General features: G+C 39.2%; 1 protein-coding gene across 2 annotated transcripts in view; it reads left to right on the forward strand.

Annotated features, from left to right (window-relative positions):
* The window catches only part of Brd7 (bromodomain containing 7), a 31,996-nt gene that overhangs the window by 2,506 nt on the left and 8,939 nt on the right, over positions 1 to 20,551 (forward strand). For both annotated transcript variants that reach the window (XM_057753282.1, XM_057753283.1), the window contains exons 3-10: positions 2,533 to 2,662; positions 3,147 to 3,204; positions 7,250 to 7,394; positions 10,945 to 11,055; positions 16,591 to 16,775; positions 18,092 to 18,215; positions 18,917 to 18,992; positions 20,270 to 20,377. In XM_057753282.1, coding sequence (XP_057609265.1) covers positions 2,533 to 2,662; positions 3,147 to 3,204; positions 7,250 to 7,394; positions 10,945 to 11,055; positions 16,591 to 16,775; positions 18,092 to 18,215; positions 18,917 to 18,992; positions 20,270 to 20,377 — 937 coding nt within the window. The remainder of the gene's footprint in view (positions 1 to 2,532; positions 2,663 to 3,146; positions 3,205 to 7,249; positions 7,395 to 10,944; positions 11,056 to 16,590; positions 16,776 to 18,091; positions 18,216 to 18,916; positions 18,993 to 20,269; positions 20,378 to 20,551) is intronic.

Raw genomic sequence — 20,551 nt, forward strand, 5'->3', positions numbered from 1 at the left:
TCAAAGTATCTCTGTGGTCATTTTCTTCCTCCTTTTTCTCTTCCTTTAGAATCTCTACCATGTAGATGTTGGACTCCTAGATTGAAGCTATTATTTTTTTTTCCTCTTGTGTTCTTTAAGGAAGAGCTCAACTTTCTCTTCTGAGCTTAAGAATGTACATGTAAAAATTTCCAAGTTACATGGGTATTGCTGGCATAGGGATCACACTTCGGGTCACTGATACAAGGCTTTCTGTCTGTTCTTAGGCTCTACCTTGTACCATTAGCTCAGTAACTCTGGGGACCCTGACTTGCCACCTGTGTTTTAAGGTCTTTGGATAGTTCTAATGCACATTTCATTTTAAGAACCATCCTGCCATTAAGCCAGGCATGGTGCATACACCTTTAATCCTAGCACTGGGGAGCCAAAAGCGACAGACTCCAAAGTTTGAGGCCAGCCTGGTCTGTATAGTGAGTTCCAGGACAGCCAGGACTACACAGAGAAACCCTGTCTTGAAAAAACAAAAAAAGAAAAAATAAAAATAGAACCATAAGTCAATAATAATCTTTTGTGTAGTTCTCTATCATGTTGTGAAGTTTCTCTAAGATATTTATAAAGGAATAGCTGAGATTAGGGGGGAAAGTTTTTCCAGACTTTGTAAGGTAATTATAGCTGCTTTCCTAATTGTACCTACTCAACTATCTAGATCACAGTAGTTCTCAACCAGTGGGTCACGACCCCTTCGGGTCTACTGACCCTTTCACAGGTCACCTAAGACCATCAGAAATCATAGGTATTTGTATTATGATTCGTAACAGCAAAATTACATTTATGAAATAGCACGAAAATAATGGTTGTGGAACATGAGGAACTATATTAAAGGGTTGCAGCATTAGGAGGGTTGAGAACCACTGTTTGGAAGGTATTTGAGTCTTATTTCTCTACATCTTTATTAAAACTTGTTAAGACTTCTAAATTTTGCCCACCAGAATGACTGTCTTCTAAGTTTTTATTTTATTTTTTAATGTGGATGGGTTGTCTGTGTGTATATGTGTGTGCCACTGCATGCCTGGTGCCCATTAGAGGTAGAAGAAGGCATCGATCTCCTGGATCTGGAGGTGTGAGATGCCCTGTGAATCAAAGCCAGGTCCTCTGGAACAGCAGCCAGTCCTCTTAACTGCTAAGGTATTCTCTAGCCCTGCCTTCTAGTTTTAAGTTTAGAGTTCCTGACTCTTAGGAAGCCAGAGCTAGTTTTTACATCCCTTCTATGGAGTACCTGTGGTGTCCTTTTTCTTTTTGTTCTTCCTCTTTACATGGTTTTGTAAATGTTTTGTATCTATTCTTGCTCTCCCTTTTATGATTATTTATGTTTCAAGTACTTCATCCCAGTCTATGGCTAGATATTTTAGCTTGAATTATTAGCTTTATTGAGGCACCAAAATTTATAAATAAAGTTTCAAATTTGGACTGTGGAGACAGTTGATGTGAGCACTTGCTCTACTAAGGGACCTGAGTTCTGTTCCTAGTACCCATATCAGACAGTGCCCAACTACCTGTAACTCCAGTTCCAAGATCGGCTCTCTTCTGGCCTCCATGGGCACTATATGCATGTGGTGTACATATGTACACCCAGGCATACATGTATACATAAAATATACATCTTTAAATCAAATTTATCAAATTTGTTTTTTAAGAATCAATCTTTCTGTGTTTCACTTAAGTAAAAAATTCCCTACTCTTGGGTCTCCAAGAATCATTTATCTGAACGTCTGAAGTTTTGCTCTGTACACTTAAGTTTTTGGAATTTTGTGTGTAGGTTGGTTTCTGGGTTTATATTCCATTCTGTTCAGTTTGTCTGTCCCTCTGTCCACATTGTCTTTACATTCACTGTACAAATGCTTAGTGCCATTAAGGCTTACTGTCTTTTGTAGCTTTCCTTCCTTGCTTGTTTGGTTGCTTGTGGTGCTGGAAATCAAACCTAACCAAGCCTTCTCAACTGTCAGGAAAATGTTTTATCAGGCATCTGCATCCTTGGATTATCTCACTGTGACCTTTTCAAAACTCTCCTGGTTTAAATCATTCACTCTTTAAAAAAGTATGTAATTGGTTTGCAGATTTCATAGAAAATTCTGTTTTACAATTTTGAATGGCATTACATTGAATTTGATGAGCTTGAAGAGAGCTGACTTCATTAACATGGTATATCTCCTTTATTCATGTCTTCAGCTTGAATAAAGCTCACTAATGTTGGCTCACTAATATTTCATGATTTTTCCAGAAGGTTATGGGAATCTTAGGTTTGCTCTGATGTATATTACATATTTGTGTGTGAATAGTAGTGTTTTTCTAATATTTCTGGCATAGAGAAATGCACTTCTTTTCCTTGAGGAACATGTTCTCTTTGTCCAGTAGATGGCAGCAAAATACACTAAGATTTCTTAATTTAGAATTTCTTCTTTTCAGTAGTACCTTTTTTCCTTCAAAACCAAAATGATATGTTTAAATATGTTGATTATGAAATATTTCTAAATTGCTTCCAATTTTTCTATTTAGGACGATAAAAGGAAGCGGGATCGAGACCGTGTGGAGAATGAGGCAGAGAAAGATGTCCAGTGTCATGCCCCTATGAGATTAGACTTACCACCCGAGAAGCCTCTCACGAGCTCTCTAGCCAGACAAGAAGGTTGGAGTTACCCTGAGCTGTCTGTCCTGAGTTGGGAGGGAAAGGGATCAAGCATTAGTTTCTGAATTATAACTAAGAGACCTGTAACAAGTTTATTCTAAGTTCTCTTATTTCTCTTGCTGCATCAGAGCTCTAAGTTAGCTTCAGTGTTGACTTGTTATTCTCAGCCTTTAACACTTTTGTGATAAATTGAATTCCTGTGTGAAATGTTTAATAAAACATAGATGAGTCATCTAGATAGAAAACTGAAGTGCCAGCTTATATCTTTTTTTTTTCTTTTTTTTTTTTTTTTTTTGGTTTTTCGAGACAGGGTTTCTCTGTGGTTTTGGGTCCTGTCCTGGAACTAGCTCTTGTAGACCAGGCTGGTCTCGAACTCACAGAGATCCGCCTGCCTCTGCCTCCCAAGTGCTGGGATTAAAGGCGTGCGCCACCACCGCCCGGCTCAGCTTATATCTTTCTAACACACATTTTCTTTTTGCTTTAGAAGTAGAACAGACACCCCTTCAGGAAGCTTTGAATCAACTCATGAGACAACTGCAGAGGTAAATGTTTTCCAGCTTTTCTAAAGATAGTAACTCAAAGGGCAAAGATAGAGGTCCAAACCACATCTCTGTTGCTAGTTATCTAACGTCATGTTGTAGGGCTTAAACCCAAACACGTTGGTTTTAAAGTAGATGGTAAGTACCTTGCCTGGCAACAGAAGTAGTCCCAAGAGGGTGACATGAACTCTTATTTGGTTTGTGTCAACTGGCAGATTTAAGGGTGTTATGAAATGTCTAGTTTCTCCTTTCTGAATTAGTTTCTCATGTTAAGACTTGAAACTAGCAGTGACAATACAGGTCACTGCCCCTCTTCCTGGTAGCACAGGACAGTCCTTCTGTGTTTGTGCGGCACCAGCCCTGTCTGAAGGATAAAATGAAGTGCTGTAAGTTTTATGACCTTACTTGAGTACGTTGTCTGTGAGATGTGCTCTCACAATCTGAGGCTAGCTTGGAAGTCATCATCCTCCTGCCTCAACCTCCTGAATGCTGAGATTGTAGGTGTGTGCCACTGTGCCTGGCTTTATGCTCCTTTAAATGTAGTGATTGTTGTCTAAAGTATTCTGGTAGATAGAATAAACCAATTTAAGGTCATAAAAAGAAAAGAGGTGCTCAGCTGTAATGAAAATTTTGGTGCATCTTTTTATTCCGATTTGAATTCCAACTCAGTGATATTTATTTTACTTGAGAAGATTGACGGTTGTGGGGTTTGCAGTCTGATAGGGAACTTTTCTCTTAGCTGTGTTACCTGTTATCTGATACAGTTTGTATTCTCAACATCCATCTGGCTTTTCAATTAAAATCAGTAGTTACGAGCTTCTTTGCTTTTTTTGAGACAAATAGATTTCACTATGTAGCTCTGACTGTCCTTGAACTCACTTTGTAGAGCAGGCTTGCCTGAAACTCACAGAGATCTGCCTACCTCCTAAGTGCTAGAATTAAAGGCAAGGCTTTGACTAGCTCTTTTTATGTGTTGGAATAGCTAAGAAAATGGTATCTCTAATCTTTGCATTTCAGTAAATTATTGCTTGTCAATCCAGCAGAGAAGAGTTAAGTATTGCTATGGTATCCCAGTTGGAAGGTGTGACTATAAAGTGTTTTTCTTTTTGTAACAAAAGAGCAGACTGTTTGCCAATATTATCACCCTAAAAAATAAAGTCTACATCAGGAAGTATTTAAAGTCAGAGAAACTAACAGTGATCAGCACATTTTGAGGATTAGAATCTATAGCCACATTCTGTGATTATATAGTCATATATAATATATATGACTATATGATTGTGATTGGATGATTCTTCATCCTTGAGGTTCAGAGTTAAACCTGATTTTTTAAAAAATGTATTTGATCAATTCTGGTGGTACCATTTTTGTTTAGAAAATAAGGTGGTCTCTATATTAAAATGATTGATTTTTAAGGAGAACAGATAATTTGTCCTTAAAGGTAAGAGGTCAGCCATTGGTGAAGTTTGTTATTCATAGTAACCCCGTGGACTGTTTGGACTTCTGCATGTGGGTTCCACATTGGACCTTTTTGTGATTTGCCATTACTTTTTGGTTTTGCAGCTTAGCTATTAGAGGCAGTCTGAGTTCAGGTTCCAATTCTTTTATTAGATTTATAGCCCATATATATTATTCTCTTTTTCTTTTTTCTTTTTTTGATTTTTTTGAGGTAAGGTTTCTCTATGTAACCCTGGCTGTCCTGGTACTCTCTCTGTGTAGACCAAGGTGGCCCCAAACTCAAAGATCCTCCTGCCTCTGCCTCCAGAGTGCTGGGATTAAAGGCGTGTGCCACCATTGCCCAGCTACAAATTATTCTTACTCCTCAGCTTCTGCCATCATCTACCAGTGAGGAAACCACCAGCTGATGTGCCAGCTATCAGTGGCAAGATAATAAACAGGATTTCAAAATTGTTGCTGTGATTTATTTTGTTTTTAGTCATTTGTTAAAGCCTTAACAAAATCTGATATGCCAAGTTTGCTGGGTGGGTAATAGTCTAATGGCCTAATTTTATAGAGAAGGGCTTAAATTTTTTCTACTTGTAACCTCTTTCCACTCAAGAAATTTTTCTGTAGTCTCAAATGTATAATAACAAAAAGTAGATAAACAGATCAAATATAAAAACATTTAAAAATGTGGAATTTATTCCATTTATTTATTTTTTTGGTAAAGAGGGTCTCTATAGCTAGGTAGCTGTTCTGGAATTTACTATGTAGACCAGGCCTGCCTGGAACTGAAAGAAATCCTCCTTCCTCTACCTCCACCTTCAGAGTGCTGGGATTAAAGATGTACTCCACTACGCTCAACTTGAAATTTATTTTTCCTCCTCCATGTTGTATCTCTGGCTGTCCTAGAACTCGATTTGTGGACCAGGCTGGCCTTGAACTCGGAGAGATCAGCCTGCCTCTGCCTCCCAAGTGCTGGGATTAAAATTGTGTGCCACCATTGCCTATTGCCACATTTTTCTTGACACCTTCCCACTGGCAGTTATGTAACACTGTATGAAGTCACACCCTACAGTTTAAGAAGTTGTCCCAAAGAGCATGGATACTCAACCCTGGCAATATTAAACATACTAATGCCATATGTGGATGCCACTGAACCCTGGATACACCAATGACTTGGTGCCTTCTTCCTAAGAAAGTCTTGCTATAGTGAGGTTGGGGCTAGCCTTCCCTATCCCACTCTTGAAATGTACAGCCAGAGTTGAGAATGAACCTGTGGTAGAAAGCACTAGTTTTTACATATAAAGGGTCAGGGGGTGTGCATGTGCTTGCTATAACGTGTGTGAGTTTCTTTTAGGAATCAGTTCTCTCCTCCAGCCATGTTGGTCCTGGGGATTGAACTCAGTTGTTCAGTATCTAGTAAAGAAGCAGTACTCCTTCTTCCATTATAATTATACAGCATTCATAGGCCTGCTCTGGTGAGATACTCTGGCACAGGAGGCGCTGTACACATAAGTATCACCCTTTTCATTAGGTTAGGATTTCCTCCTCTATTTGCCTCTCCTGTTGTGTGTTGTGACCTCTTCAGTCCTGATCATTTATCTGCAGCTGGATGAAACAGGCAGGCCGGGGCCTATAGGCTACATAGGGCTCCTGAGTCACCACAGGATGACAGCACAGGAGGATTACACAGACTGTTAACTTTCCAAGGTCACTGCCTCCAGATGGGTTGTTTTGGGGGGGACGGACGGATGGACAAGAGAACAACCAGAGGGATGTTGCTGCATAGTGAACCTAAACAGGCTCTCCTATGCCCAGTCCCAACCCTGCCCCATATCCCATCAGTTTCCACCACAATCTAATAGGAACTTTTCTTTTTTTAAAAGAATTTTATTATGTATACAGTGTTCTGCCTGCACACCAGAAGAGGGCACCAGATCTCATAGATGGTTGTGAACCACCATGTGGTTGCTGGGAGTTGAACTCCAGACCTTTGAAAGAGCAGCCAGTGCTCTTACCTTCTGAGTCATTTCTCCGGCCCCCCCAATAGGAACTTTTTAAATGTCTTTGGGGAGGGGGTTCCACATTTACATAACAGATATGTTAGTTGATGGGAAAGTATGCTTTTATGGTACAGAACCAGAAAGAAAACTTATAGGTCTGTATTCATAGTTAAACCAGGCTAAGTCACTGGGCAGTTAGTCTAGATCACTCATAGAAGGTGCTGCTAATAGGTTGCTTCTCTAAAAGAAAGGTTCTGTGCCTTAAGAGTCCTGCTGTTAGCAAGGTGGTGGTGGTACTTGCCTTTAATTCCGCACTCCGGAGGCAGGGACAGGGTAAGTCTCTGTGAGTTCAAGGCCAGCCTGGTCTACAGTGTAAGTTCCAAGACAGCTAGAACTACACAGTGAGACCCTGGTGGGAGGGGGAGCCCTGCTGTTTAAAGTCTCTGATCCTTATTGTTAGTTGGTCTTGAAAATTATTTTTTCAATGAAAAGCGTATATAAATTTTTTCTGATTATGAGAGTTTATTATTCTGACTTTGCTTCTGTACCAGTAGGTTGCAATAGAAATAAAATATAACTTTACCTTTTATGTGCCTATACAGAAAAGACCCAAGTGCTTTCTTTTCATTTCCTGTGACGGACTTCATTGCTCCTGGCTACTCCATGATAATTAAACACCCAATGGATTTTAGTACCATGAAGGAAAAGATCAAGAATAATGACTACCAGTCCATAGAAGAACTAAAGGTAACTGTAATTAGTAGTTTTATTCTGTTTTATAATGGGATCTTTTTTAGCCTATCCTGACCTTGAACTGATCCTCCTGCCTTCCTTCACTTATCAGGGACTAGGATTATAGATGAGTGCCACAAGATGTCACTCAGTAGCTTTTTATTAGAGAAGCAGACTAAAGTATAATGCATTTTAACTGAGAGTCAAACTCTTGGATTCTGTGTAAAATAGAAAATCATGTTAAAAATCTACAAATATGTCTTAGAGTCCCAGCATCACAATGATAGCGGGGAAAACAAACTTCACAGAGCTGTCCTCTGACTACATGTGATGCTGTATGTATGTGTACAAAATAGGTAAATAAAGGTTATTTTTTGTATTTAGTTGCCAGTCATGGTGATGCACATTCTTCTTTAGTTTGTATAGCTTTTGGCTCTCTTGGCACTCACTCTGTAGACCAGGCTGGCCTCAAGCTAACAGAGATCCACCAGCCTCTGCCTCCCATGCGCTGGGATTAAAGGCATGTGCTGCTGCTACCACCCAGCAATCTGATATTCAGTCTTTATTTGTACCTTCATTTTTAAATAATTTTATTTATTTTAAATGTCCAAAGTCTGTATTTTTCTTTTGGGCTTACAAGATGGATCAGTGGGTAGAGGTATTTGTACACAAACCATGATCCCTAAGTTCCCATGAGGTTTCAGGAAAGGACCTGTTCCCTAGAGTTGTCCTGACTGCCAAACGTGCGTCATGGCACACTTGCACACATAAACACATTATTTTATTAATAAATTAAAATACTACAGGAAAGTTTAATTGTATTTTCCAGTTTGATGAAAATGAATTGTTCTCTGAGTTTACTCTGACTGTATTTATCTCAGCACACTGCATTCTCGACCTTTGAAGAGAAGGGGACTGAGAATGTGTGGTTTGATGGTAGAGGAGAGCTCTTACCTAATACACAAGGCGCTGGACGTGATCCCAAGTCTGCGGGAGGAAGAAGGAACAACAATTATATAGAAGGGCCAGGAGGTGGTGGTGCACGCCTTTAATCCCAGCACTTGGGAGACAGAGGCAGGCAGATCTCTGTGAGTTCATTGCTACCCTGGTCTACAAGAGCTAGTTCCAGGACAGGCTCCAAAACCACAGAGAAACCCTGTCTCGAAAAATTGTGTGTGTGTGTGTGTGAGTGTGTGATCTAACGAGGTTGGGTAGACGGTTCATTGACTAAAATACTTTCTATACAAAGCATGAGGACTTTGAGTTTAAGTCACTAACACCCACATAAGGCAGGTAACCTGTTTACCTCAGCATTTTGTAGGCAGACACTGTGTGGAAACAAACTGATCTCAAGGGCTTTTTGGCCAGCTAGTCTTGTTGAAATACTGAGCTCCTGGTTCAATGAGAGAGAAATACACTGACATCTACCTCTGGTCTACACACAGAAATACACACTCACCCACAACAGTCTAGGAGCCACCAGGGCAGCATGTGTGTTTCTTGTTTTAGGTTTTCTTTCCTCTTCAAATAGTCTGAGTATATGTTGATTTCAGGGCTGTGCTTTCATGTAAGTTGTTGTTAAAGTTTGCATTAGAACACATACACACTTACCTGGCTTTTGGCAGGGAGGAAGGTCCCATATGGTAGTGTTCAACCAACCTACAAGATGAACACTAATCAGTTGCAGAAAGAAGTGGAACAGTAAACATTTTTACTTACTCTTTTTCTTTTTTAATTCACATGTTAATCAACTAAAATTTATGCAGACTACCAGCATCTAATTTGCTTCAGTTTTAGTTTTAATAATTGACTTGGAAAACCTGAATTCCACCTTCTTACTTAAATGGACATTTTTTTTTTCTGACATATTTTCATCTAGTGAAAATCAGTCTGAAACTTTATTGCTCAGTAGAAAAGAGTTTTACAGTTGGTGGGGTTGGTTTGTTGCTTGTTGAACTTTCTCTGTGGTCACAGGTGAGAGTAGGGGTTTGTCCCCTGAGATGTTTAAGTAAATCAAAGCTTTTCAGCATTTGAAATGGGGTATTTTAGCCTTCTGGAGCTTTCCACAGGAAGGAAAGTGTGTAAGTAGATTGAGCTTTTTGAATGATCAAGTGACATCACACAGAGTGCAATAATGCCCACTCACCACGTGACAGCTAAAATTAAAGGAATCTGAAGGTCACCTTGGACTGGGGTTATAGGTAGTTTCTAGGTTTAAACCCCAACATCACAAAAAATAAAAACTTGTTACTTTAACAGACAACAGAGTATCATTAAAGTCATCTCCTGCCGATTCATAAACTCATCATTCTCTTGTCAGCTATAGCCAAGTGATTGTTTCCTGAGTGTACATAGCAGTCTGATGTCTTACCTCACTTGCATTCCTCTGTAGCTCCTGTAAGATTCTGAGAGGTCCAGAACTTAGCAAAACCTTTGACCAGAGCTCAGTATCTACATACACTTCCATTTGATTTTAACTTGATAGCAAATTTATTGTGAACTTTGAATCTGCTAATAATTTAAAAAAAAAAAAAACTTAGTCTATCTCCCTATTTTTAAGTTCTAAACTGTCATTACTACTATTAGTGAGATTTGAGGGGTTTTGGTTGGGACTTGGAGGTTTGTGGGGCGATGTTTTTCTGTTTAGGTTCTTCCCATTTTAACAGTAAGGCAGTGGCACGATTACACATAATTATAGATGTGAAAATGTGTCACCAGGAAAAAGTACAGGGCTTCTGCTTCAGTACATACACATCTTTGGAATGTAATGAAAGCCCCAAGTGCAGTTCTGATAATTTAGCTATTCCAGTTATATGTTGCAACTCCTTGATGTTGAATAATTTACTTAACATTGACATAATTTTATTATATCTGAAAATTATGTTTAATTTATAGTAGTGTCTAAATATTTTAACATAGTGTAAATATTTTAACATTTTTACTCAGTTTATTTGCATTTGGCAGAAAAACTTGTTATAATTTAGCTCTGGTCCCAGTTTTTAATTAAAATTTGAACTGAAATATTTAACTCATAAATAACAAACTTAAAATTTGCCTTAAAAAGTGAGGGTAATATTTGTAATTATATGAACTACCCAGCTTGAATTATTAAATTTGAACTAGAAATATTTCCTCCAAAATTTTTGTGTGTGTCACTGTACTGAAAAACTTTTTCGAGACAGGGTTTCTCTGTAGCTTTGGAGCCTGTCCTGGAACTAGCTCTTGTAGACCAGGCTGGCCTCAAACTCACAGAGATCCGCCTGCCTCTGCCTTCTGAGTGCTGGAATTAAAGGTGTATACCACCACCACCCGACCTGAAAAAACTTTTTAGGTTTATATTCTAGATTGAAAGTTAATACATAGATACTAAAATGCTTAAGAATTTAGAAACAAATTGCAAGTATTTATTTTGTTGGTCTTAAATTGTAGTTGTTATTTAATAAACGGTAACAAAAAAAAGATGTCTTCTTTTGGTTTTCAAATTTTTACAGGGCCTCTGTGATTTCAGATAAAGAATTAAGAGTTTTATTCTAATGTATTTTTCCTCTTGATACTTTCTTTTTAGGATAACTTCAAGCTAATGTGTACTAATGCAATGATTTACAATAAGCCAGAGACCATCTACTATAAAGCTGCAAAGAAGCTGTTGCACTCAGGAATGAAAATTCTTAGTCAGGTAAAGAAACTTTATCACAAATTAACAACCACTATAAAATCTATATCTTTACTTAAGTACTATCTTCCTCATTGGCAAATCATGTTAAAGTAGTGAGAACTTAGGAGAAAATTTCTATCAAGAAAAGATAGGAAGAAGCTCACATATAGTCTTTTTTTTTTTTGAGTCAGGGTTTCTCTGCGTAACCCTGACTGTCCTGGAACTCACTCTGTAGACTGCAAACTCTCAGAGATTTCACCTGCCTCTCCCTCCCCTATGCTGGTATTAAAGGTGTGTACCATCACCGCCTAGCCAGTCATTTCTTTTTTAAAAGTTATACTATTCCATTTATTTATGTATTTGTGTGTGTATGCACATTCACCTGTTCACCCACATGCCGTAGCATGTGTGTGGAAGTCAAAGAGCAATTTGTAGGGCATCAGTTCTCTTCTGATATATGAATCCTGAAGATTAAACTTCAATTGTCAAGCTTGGTTGTAGTGATGAGGCAAGCAGGCCTGCTTTTCATCCTGCCCGGCTCCCCGCACGACTAGCTTAACACCTGAAATAACAACACACAAATTGTATTCATTTAAACACTGATTGGCCCGTTAGTTCTAGCCTCTTATCGGCTAATTCTCACATCTTGATTAACCCATTTCTAATAATCTGTGTAGCACTGCAAGGTGGTGGCTTACCGGGAAAGATTCAGCATGTCTGACCTGGCGGCTGGCTCCATCGTGTCTGCCCTCACTTCCCTTCTTCCCAGCATTCTGTTCTGTCAACTCCACCCACCTATGTTCTGACCTATCAGGCCAAGCAGTTTTCTTTATTAATTAACCAATGAAAGCAACAGATAGACAGATGACCTTCCCACCTCACTTGGTGGCAAGTGCCAGCCTTCTGAGCCAGTTCACAAGCCAAGGCTGGCCTTGAATGGACAGTTTAGCCAAGGGTAATAGTCCTCCTACCTCCACCTCCTAAGTACTGAGATAGAGGCTTATGCCACCACTCCCAGTTTTATTCAGTGCTGGAACTCAAACCTGGGGCTTTATGCATGTGTAGGCAAACAATCAACTGTAATTATTTCCCTGAAGTCTCTTCATAGATTTATTTTGCTGTGGGAGAAGCAGCAGCCTGAATTTCAGAATAAAATTGGATGAAGTATGAGGTCTTTTAGAGAAAAGTTCTGTTTACTTTAGTGATGGAATCTAATGTTCTGATCGGCCCTGCACTTCCTAGTGAAGTACATGGCTTGTATTGGTAAGAAACAAAATATATGAATGAGAAATAACTTTAAATTTTTCAAAACTACCTCTGTACAAGAACAGTCCCTTCCTTGAAGGATGATAATCAATGCATAATAAAGAAGGCCATAATCCAGTTGCAGGAGAGAGCACATAGATTGTGGCAAGAAAGTATGTGAGTTTCACCCATTTTTTAAAAAGGCCTTATCTGTGGTCTCCAGCATGACTTCCAGCATGACATTTCTAATTCCAAATAAGAGCTAAAATAGGGAAGAGACAGGAAGAATAGCCAGAGATGGGGGCTTTCTACAAAGAAAACCTGAGCTTCATTATAATGTAGACACATACAGAAGGAGAAAGGAATCAGAATGAAGAGCTTGAGCTCAGGCTTGGAGCAAGTAAAGGATGGCAGAATTAGTCCCATATTCAAGTAGGTTTTGTGGGTTTGTCTGGTCGTCACCTGTATTTCTACAGTTGAAGAAAGCATTCGTGTGCAGATGTCTGGCTCTGAGAGATTCTTAAGTCAGCTTACCTAGGAAAAGGAAAACATTTGAATTGGTGGTTATTCTTACATTCCTAATATTTAGACATCAGTTCTAAAATTTAAAATCTGTTTAGCAAAATTTGTAAAGGAGAATGTAAAATGTTTCATTTCTTGTAGAAAGACTATCAGAATCTAGAATGAAGCCATGTTCCACATTTAAAAACCCAGACCTGCTTGTTATAAAAGTTCATTGAGCAAATACAGTCTTCATTCCAAAATAATTTTGAGAGTTGGAAAGGGGAGGGCGAGTGTGTGTGTTTTGTTGGGGTTTTTGTAGTTGTTGTTTTGTGACAAGGTCTCACTATAATATAGTTATGGCTATCCTGGAACTTGCTGTGTAGACCAGGATGGCTTTGAACACAGAGATCCGCCTACTTCTGCCTCCCAAGTGCTGGAATTAAAGGTATGTGCCATCACCATCCAGTGTGTAATGGATTTTTAAAGAAAAATCTAGTGGTGTTTTGTTCTTTTTAATCCTGACTTGCCACTATTTTGTCTAAATACTATAGTCAGCATAACTAAAGATTTCTATGTCTTCTAAAGTTTACTGGGAACAGGAAGGTTAACTTGTCCCCTTTTCCTTCTTTTGTCTTGATTTTTAAAGATGTCTTGGAGCTGTAACCTTCTTGTGCTTAGCCTTCTTTTTGACTTCCACTCTAAATGGAAGGGATCCTTACAACGGTGATTTATAAACCTTTAAATTTTAACTTTCTGAGTTAACACTACTTAGTCTAGCAGTGTAGGCTCCCAAGAAAATCTACACGCTTTTCCATGAATGGTATCTTTTCAGAGGCAGGTCTTATGAGTAGTCATTGAAAAATGGTAACAGTCGTCATTTTTTCCATTACACCCAATATTAGTTCTTAGTACATGTGTTATTTTTATAAAGAAAGAACTGATGGTCAGGCATGGGGATAATCATCACAACACTTGAGATGAAAATAGAAGGATTGGGAGTTTGGGGCCAGTATGGGCTACACAATGGGGTTCTTAAAACGGCAAAGTAAAACAAAGGAAAGATGGTCAAATACTACCTTCTGGTACACATAGCAGTATTTGTAGTGCGGCGGCCTTGGAATCAGACTAATGACGCGTCTAGTCCTGCTGCTGCTTAGCAGCTAGGTGACCTGGCTCTGCAGCCTTTCTCAGCATTCCTCCTGTAGGTAGGGTTGGTGCTTAACTCGGAGTTGTCTGCTACAGAGGCAGGCACTCCATCAAGTGTTGGAACACTAAAGCAAATGGTGTCTTGAGCCCAGGATTTAGTGAGACTTAACTTGGAAGGGAGGAAGGCTATGTTAAATAGCATGCATGCTTATGTGGAGACATGAATTACACACACAAAAAAAAAGCATTTCTTTCAAAGTAAAACTAGACTTCTTCCTGTGACATTCCTAAATTTAGAAAATTTTTATGCTTTAAGCATTATGCACATTATGTTTAACAATATCCCTAAATGATTTTTATTATAGTTTGTGCTTTGCAAAATAATGGGATGGAAACTTAAAAATTACTGAGAATTTTGTAAGCTGAGCCTGTTTGTCTAGCTGTTTATTTAGTGGCTACAGTATCAGTCTACTGTCAGTACTACAGATCCACAGATAAATAGGCATGACCCGAGTGATGCATACAAGGAATAGCTAAATTCACTACTGTCCAGAAGTATGAAGTAAAATAGCACATTTTTAAAAAGCATGCTGAGTGGTGTATTTTTTATTTTATTTTAATAATACTGTTCAGTTTGGTACTGATTCAGAGAAACTGTCAAATACTAGAAACTGATTAAATTAAATCTTCCTGGAAGAAAGTTTGACAATAAGTATTCCTTCACTCTCCACTGCAGAAATTTGCCCTGACGGAATAAATAAGACTCCTAGAGAGGTTTATTGACCGTGTTTAGTGGAAATTTGAGTCTAAATGGCTAGTTATATTTTTAATTAAACAACTGTGTTTATTATACATTGTAATTTTTAGAATACTAAAGACTATAATGATATGGAGGACAAATACAGTTTACTAATAATTAATTTGTTTACCAAATATTGAGTGTACAGTTCGCTAAAAAGTATACCATGCTCAGAAGAAAGAGTTGAAATGGTAACTGCTGGTACTGCTTTACCCCAGGAGATAGGGAACAAGTTTGTTCTTGGCCTCTGCTGTGTCTTCATTTCTTTAGTCTGATACATCACTCCATAGTTCTACAATTACTTTAAAAGCTGTCTTAGTTAGGGTTTCTATTGTTGTGAAGAGACACCATACAGCAGTTATTCCCCAGCTCTGACATCTCCAATATTTTGGATTCTCCAAGGAAATCCATACTTCACCTTCATAGCTTCACACAATGACCTCTAGGTCTCCGTGCAGGGATACCCCTGATACATGTGCCTGGCTTCACCACACCCATCTTTAACTGCTTTTCTAATCCAAAATCCACATTCCTCCAAACAGAAGCATGGTCAGGCCTATCAGTCATACCCCAGTCTCTTGTACCAACTTCTGTCTTAACTAAAGTTTCTATTGTTGTGAAGAGACCCCATGACCACAACAATTCTTATAAAGGAAAACACTGAATTGTGGCTTGCTTACAGTTGAGAGGTTTAATCCACTATCATCATGGTGGGAAGCATGAAGGCATGTAAGGTGACATACATGGTGCTGGGGAAAGAGCTGAGGGTTCTTCTGGAACCACAGGCAGCAGGAAGAGACTGCTACACTGGGCTGGCTTGAGCATCTGACACCTCGAAGACGTGCCCCCCCCCCCAACATTTCCTCCAACAAGACCACACCTCCAATAAATGCCACTTCCTATGGGCCTGTGGGTGCTATTCTTATGCGGACTATCACAAAGGGCAAGGTAGGGGCTGAAGACTGCTCAGATGGCTGAATACTTTACAAAGCATGTATGAAGCCCTAGATTCGGTCCCCAGTATGTACCACATAAAGATTGGGGAGGGAGGCCCAGAACATCAGGATCATCTTCAGCTACATGATGAGTTTGGGGCCACCCTGAGCTATCTGAGACTCTGTCTCAAAAACACAAAATGTTGGGTAAAAACAACAGGTGTCATGCTGTTGGGTATTGTCATGTACACGCCCCCATAGTGCAGTGGAAGAGGTCTGGACAGTAGGTGTTATAGGGTGTCACTCATTTCTTTTGTTATGTGACCAGTCTCTGTGATTGTACGGAAGCTTTCCATGCTGGTAAAGTGCAGTACTCAGGAGCTAGTGCTTCTGGTTTATCCAGTGGAAACTCTAGTTAAAAGACAGTAGCTGTTCTCTTTATTCTAAAAAAAACTCAAACCCCTAGTGAAATTTTTCCAGCACGTTAATGCAGTGGAAAATTGAGCATATGCTTCACAAAATAGCCGAGTCTTTTCTGTTTAGTAAGAACGTTATGCACTGTGGAAAAGAAAGTATTCTAGCAATCACTTATTTTCCCCTCGCCTGTGTTTTCACACAACAAAATGCAAATCATTGGTGATCGCCATAGGACTCTGGAATATAGAGATCCTTCAGTGTTCCAGAGTTTAAATCCTCAGTCGTTCTTAGCCCCAGTTCATATTTTGTCCTCTATTGACTTTTTCATGACACAGTATCGTTGTAAAGCCTCTGCTTGCATTGGAAATTAAGAGGTCTGAGATAAGTGGACCTTACTGTCCTGGTTCCTTTGGTGTTCTCTTTCCTCCTTAATAATAGTGCAGGCTTTCATGGCAGAAAATGCATTTCTCAGTGACACCCATACAGTATTTTTTTTTTTAATACTTTCAGGAGAGAATTCAGAGCCTGAAGCAGAGTATAGACTTCATGGCGGACTTGCAGAAAACTCGGAAGCAGAAAGATAGAACAGATGCCTCTCAGAGTGGGGAGGACAGTGGCTGCTGGCAACGAGAGAGGGAAGACTCTGGAGATGCTGAAACACAAGCCTTCAGAAGCCCCACTAAGGATAATAAAAAGTAATGCATCTTGGAATATGAAGGTTAAGTTGTGGGGTTTGTTTGGTTTTGTTTTTGCACTTGCCCTATTTTTATTTTTTAAAAGGATTTATTATTTTTTAAAATGATTTTTATTGAGCTACATATTTTTCTCTGCTCCCTTCCCCTTCAACCCTCTCCCATAATCCCCATGTTCCCAGTTTACTCAGGAGATCTTGTCTTTTTCTACTTCTCGTGCAGATTAGGTCCATGTACATCTCTCTAAGGGTCCTTTTTGTTGTCTAGGTTCTCTGGGCTTATAAATTATAGGCTGGTTTTTCTTTACTTTACGTCTAAAAGGCATTTATGAGTGAGTACATACTATATTTGTCTTTCTGGATTTGGGTTACTTCACTCAGTATGATGTTTTCTAAATTCATCCATTTGCCCACAAATTTCAAGATGTCATTTTTTCTGCTGTGTAGTACTCTATTGTGTAAATGTGTCACATTTTCCTTATCCATTATTCAGTCGAGGGGCATTTAGGTTGTTTCATGGTTTTGGCTATGACAAATAGTGCTGCTATGAACATAGTTGAGCACATATCCTTGTGGTATGATTGAATATCCTTTGGGTATATAACCAAAAGTAGTATTAAACTTTGGTTTTAAAGCAAGACAGGAATATTGATGAAGTTTGACTTGGGCAAACCAAGTCCCCGTATATCAGTATTATCTTTCTTGGCATAAAGATCTGTCTTAATAGTGTCTTCTCTCTTGTCACACAGAACACTGTGAAAAATTAACCAAACAGCTCACAGAACAGTTCCAAATAGACATTTTTATTAGTTGTATTACAGCAAATTAAGGAGTTTGTTTCAATAGAACTATTGTATAGCTCTAATATAGTGTATTATATAACTTCACTCCATAAAGATTTAGGGATTCCTGTGTACATGGGCTGGCACTAAGGTGTGCACATGTTTTCCATTGAAGAGCTGCTGGTCATGGTGCTGGACAGTCTGTGCTACCCATACACTCATGTGCTCACACTACTGATACCTACTGCTACCCATACAGAAAGTTAGAATCAACAGTTGGGGTTTCTGCTCTCATAATTCAAAGAAAGTTTAAATTGTATACTTCCTCTTCAAAATAATACCTGAATTAAAATTTATTTTCATGATTGTACCCAGAAAAAACATTGTGTAATACAAGTAACACTTGGGACCCTTTGCCAGGTTGCTGGTGTTGATGGCTGTAGGACAAGTGTCTCCACTTACTGTGCTCAACTTTCAATGTTTTTCATCTTACTTATTTCGGCATTTCATTTTAACTTTCTGTGAATGTGTGTCTCAGGAAAGATAAAGACGTGCTTGAAGACAAATGGAGAGGCAGCAACTCAGAAAGGGAGCACGAGCAGATTGAGCGCGTTGTCCAGGAGTCAGGGGGCAAGCTAACAAGACGGCTGGCAAACAGTCAGGTGAGGGCTCTCCTTCCCTCCACCCACTGGCTCGTGTCTCTGAGACCAGTAGCTTTTAATTTTTATCTGCATAGAGCTCTCCATCCCTACCATATGCACAAGAGAGTCTATCAAGTATGACTGTCCTATTCTCTATTACTGGGGGTTTTCTTTGGGGGAGGTGTGGATAACATACTTTATTTTGTTTCTTGAGATAGGGTGTCACTATGTAGCCCAGATTGTCCTTGAAGTCCCAATCTAATTGTCTCAGCCTCTCAGAATGCTAGAGCTGTAGGTGTGTGCTGCCATGCTTGGCAGCAGACTTTTAACAACATACGTTCTGGTCTTTTGAACTTACCCTATTGATTACATTGGTTTTACAACCAAGTAGAGTTATAAATGGCTTTGGGTAAGTTTCCTGCCCCCTCCTGTACCTCAGCCCCCAGCAGTCTGTGAGTCCATATTAGTTCTGATAGGTTTTTTTGTTTGTTTGTTTTGTTTTGTTTTTATAGTTTGGGAAACTAATGGCCCACACAGCTTTTCCAAATTGTATTTCTTCATCTTCCATTTCTCTAACCCATCAGTACCTGTAGACAGAGACGGCTATGAAAGTTGGTGTTCTGTATTTAATAATAGCCTATATGTTCATTTGATAGCTGCTATGTTCTGTATATATAGAATGTGTTAAATTTTATTCCAACTGATAACTTCGGTCATTTCAGTGTGAATTTGAAAGAAGAAAACCAGATGGAACAACAACATTGGGACTTCTTCATCCTGTTGAGCCCGTTGTTGGAGGTAGGATCACAGTTTAAGGCTGTGTGAACCTGGTACTATTTGCAGAGCTGTATTAGTGGTGTGTTAGTCTGATGGAATACCTGCTAAACAATTCACAGGATTGTTACTTAGGTACACAGTTTGAGAGGGTTCTGTCCATAGTTTTTGGCTCTAAGCTTCTACTGAGGTAGAACAGGTGGGGGGAACATGCAATGATAAATCCAACTGTTAGCTGCTAAGAATTTGTCTGGATGCTATGTGTTTCGTAGAACAACTAGCTTAGCTTCTACTTCTACTTAGGTTAATTTGTCTAATATAATAATACATTTTCATACTGTCATAAGAAACATAGTAGGAAAGTAGAAATGGGTAATAACAGAATTCCTACATTTAGGAAGTAATGTCCAGTAGTCATTGTTTGCTGTGGGCAAGTCACTGTCTTTGGAGTCCAGCGTAAGTTAAACTAGGTGTATGAAGGGAGCAAATGAGACAAGTCCCTTACCCTAACACCCTGGAGGGTAAGGTAGTAAGAACACATGAAGCATCACTGAAAGAGATGTCTGCCAAGAACTGAGTACTCCTTAAATACTTGTCTTCAATCATAAGTACCCCAGAAGACTAGTTCAGCCATAATTGGAGCTGAGGGAGGGTGTGGCTGCCTAGCATTTGATGGGAAGGGAGAGCCTCCTTAAGGAAATAATATTTAGATGATGTCATAAATGAGTTACATGATCAGGGAATAGCAGTGGGACCCATGGGAAGAATCCTGGAATTAAGGGAAGAGCTTGCTTGATACATTTGGAGACTAATGGTTGAACCTGCATTCAGTGATCAGTAATAGTACTAGTTTAGTTGATAGACTGCTTGCCTGGCATGAGCAAAGCCATGCCCAGCACTATAGAAACTAGGTGTGGCAAATGTCTGTAATCCCAACACGTGACACGTGGAGGCAAAAATCGAGAATTTAAGGTCATCCTTGTCTACATAGCAAGTTAAAAAAAGCCTTTGTTTTCTTAATATTGGTTTATAGGTGTGTGCCAATATGTCGAGGGAGCTATTTTATAAAAATCTTACTTTTAGATGAAGTGTAACATGATGATGGAGAATCCCACAAAGCATTGGAGAATAATGAAGAGGACTAGGTTTTATGATCTACGCCACATACCTTCTGAATTCAAATTAGCTTAGCTTAGAAATGGGTAGAGTAAAATCTGCCCATCTCTTTCATAGTGCATTGATAACATCTCTGAATCTCTGCCATGTGTGCCTCCTTCATTGTGCTGGGTTTTCTGTCCTAGAACCAGGCTACTGCCCTGTGAGACTAGGGATGACTACTGGAAGACTGCAGTCTGGAGTGAACACCCTGCAGGGGTTCAAAGAGGATAAAAGGAACAGAGTAACCCCAGGTGAGGCTCCTGCCTGTTTCCGGGAGTTGGGAAAAGAAAGTGCAGTTGCTATTCATTGCTCCATTCACTGCCTTTCTTGATATTTTTGCAATAGCAGTTTATCATCAGATTCAAAAGAAACTGAAAAATTGGCTGTTAGTATGCAGAGTTTTTTCCTCCCTTCTTTGTGGTAAT

The sequence above is a fragment of the Chionomys nivalis genome, chromosome 21 (genome assembly GCF_950005125.1).
Source record: "Chionomys nivalis chromosome 21, mChiNiv1.1, whole genome shotgun sequence".
Lineage (NCBI taxonomy): Eukaryota > Metazoa > Chordata > Mammalia > Rodentia > Cricetidae > Chionomys > Chionomys nivalis.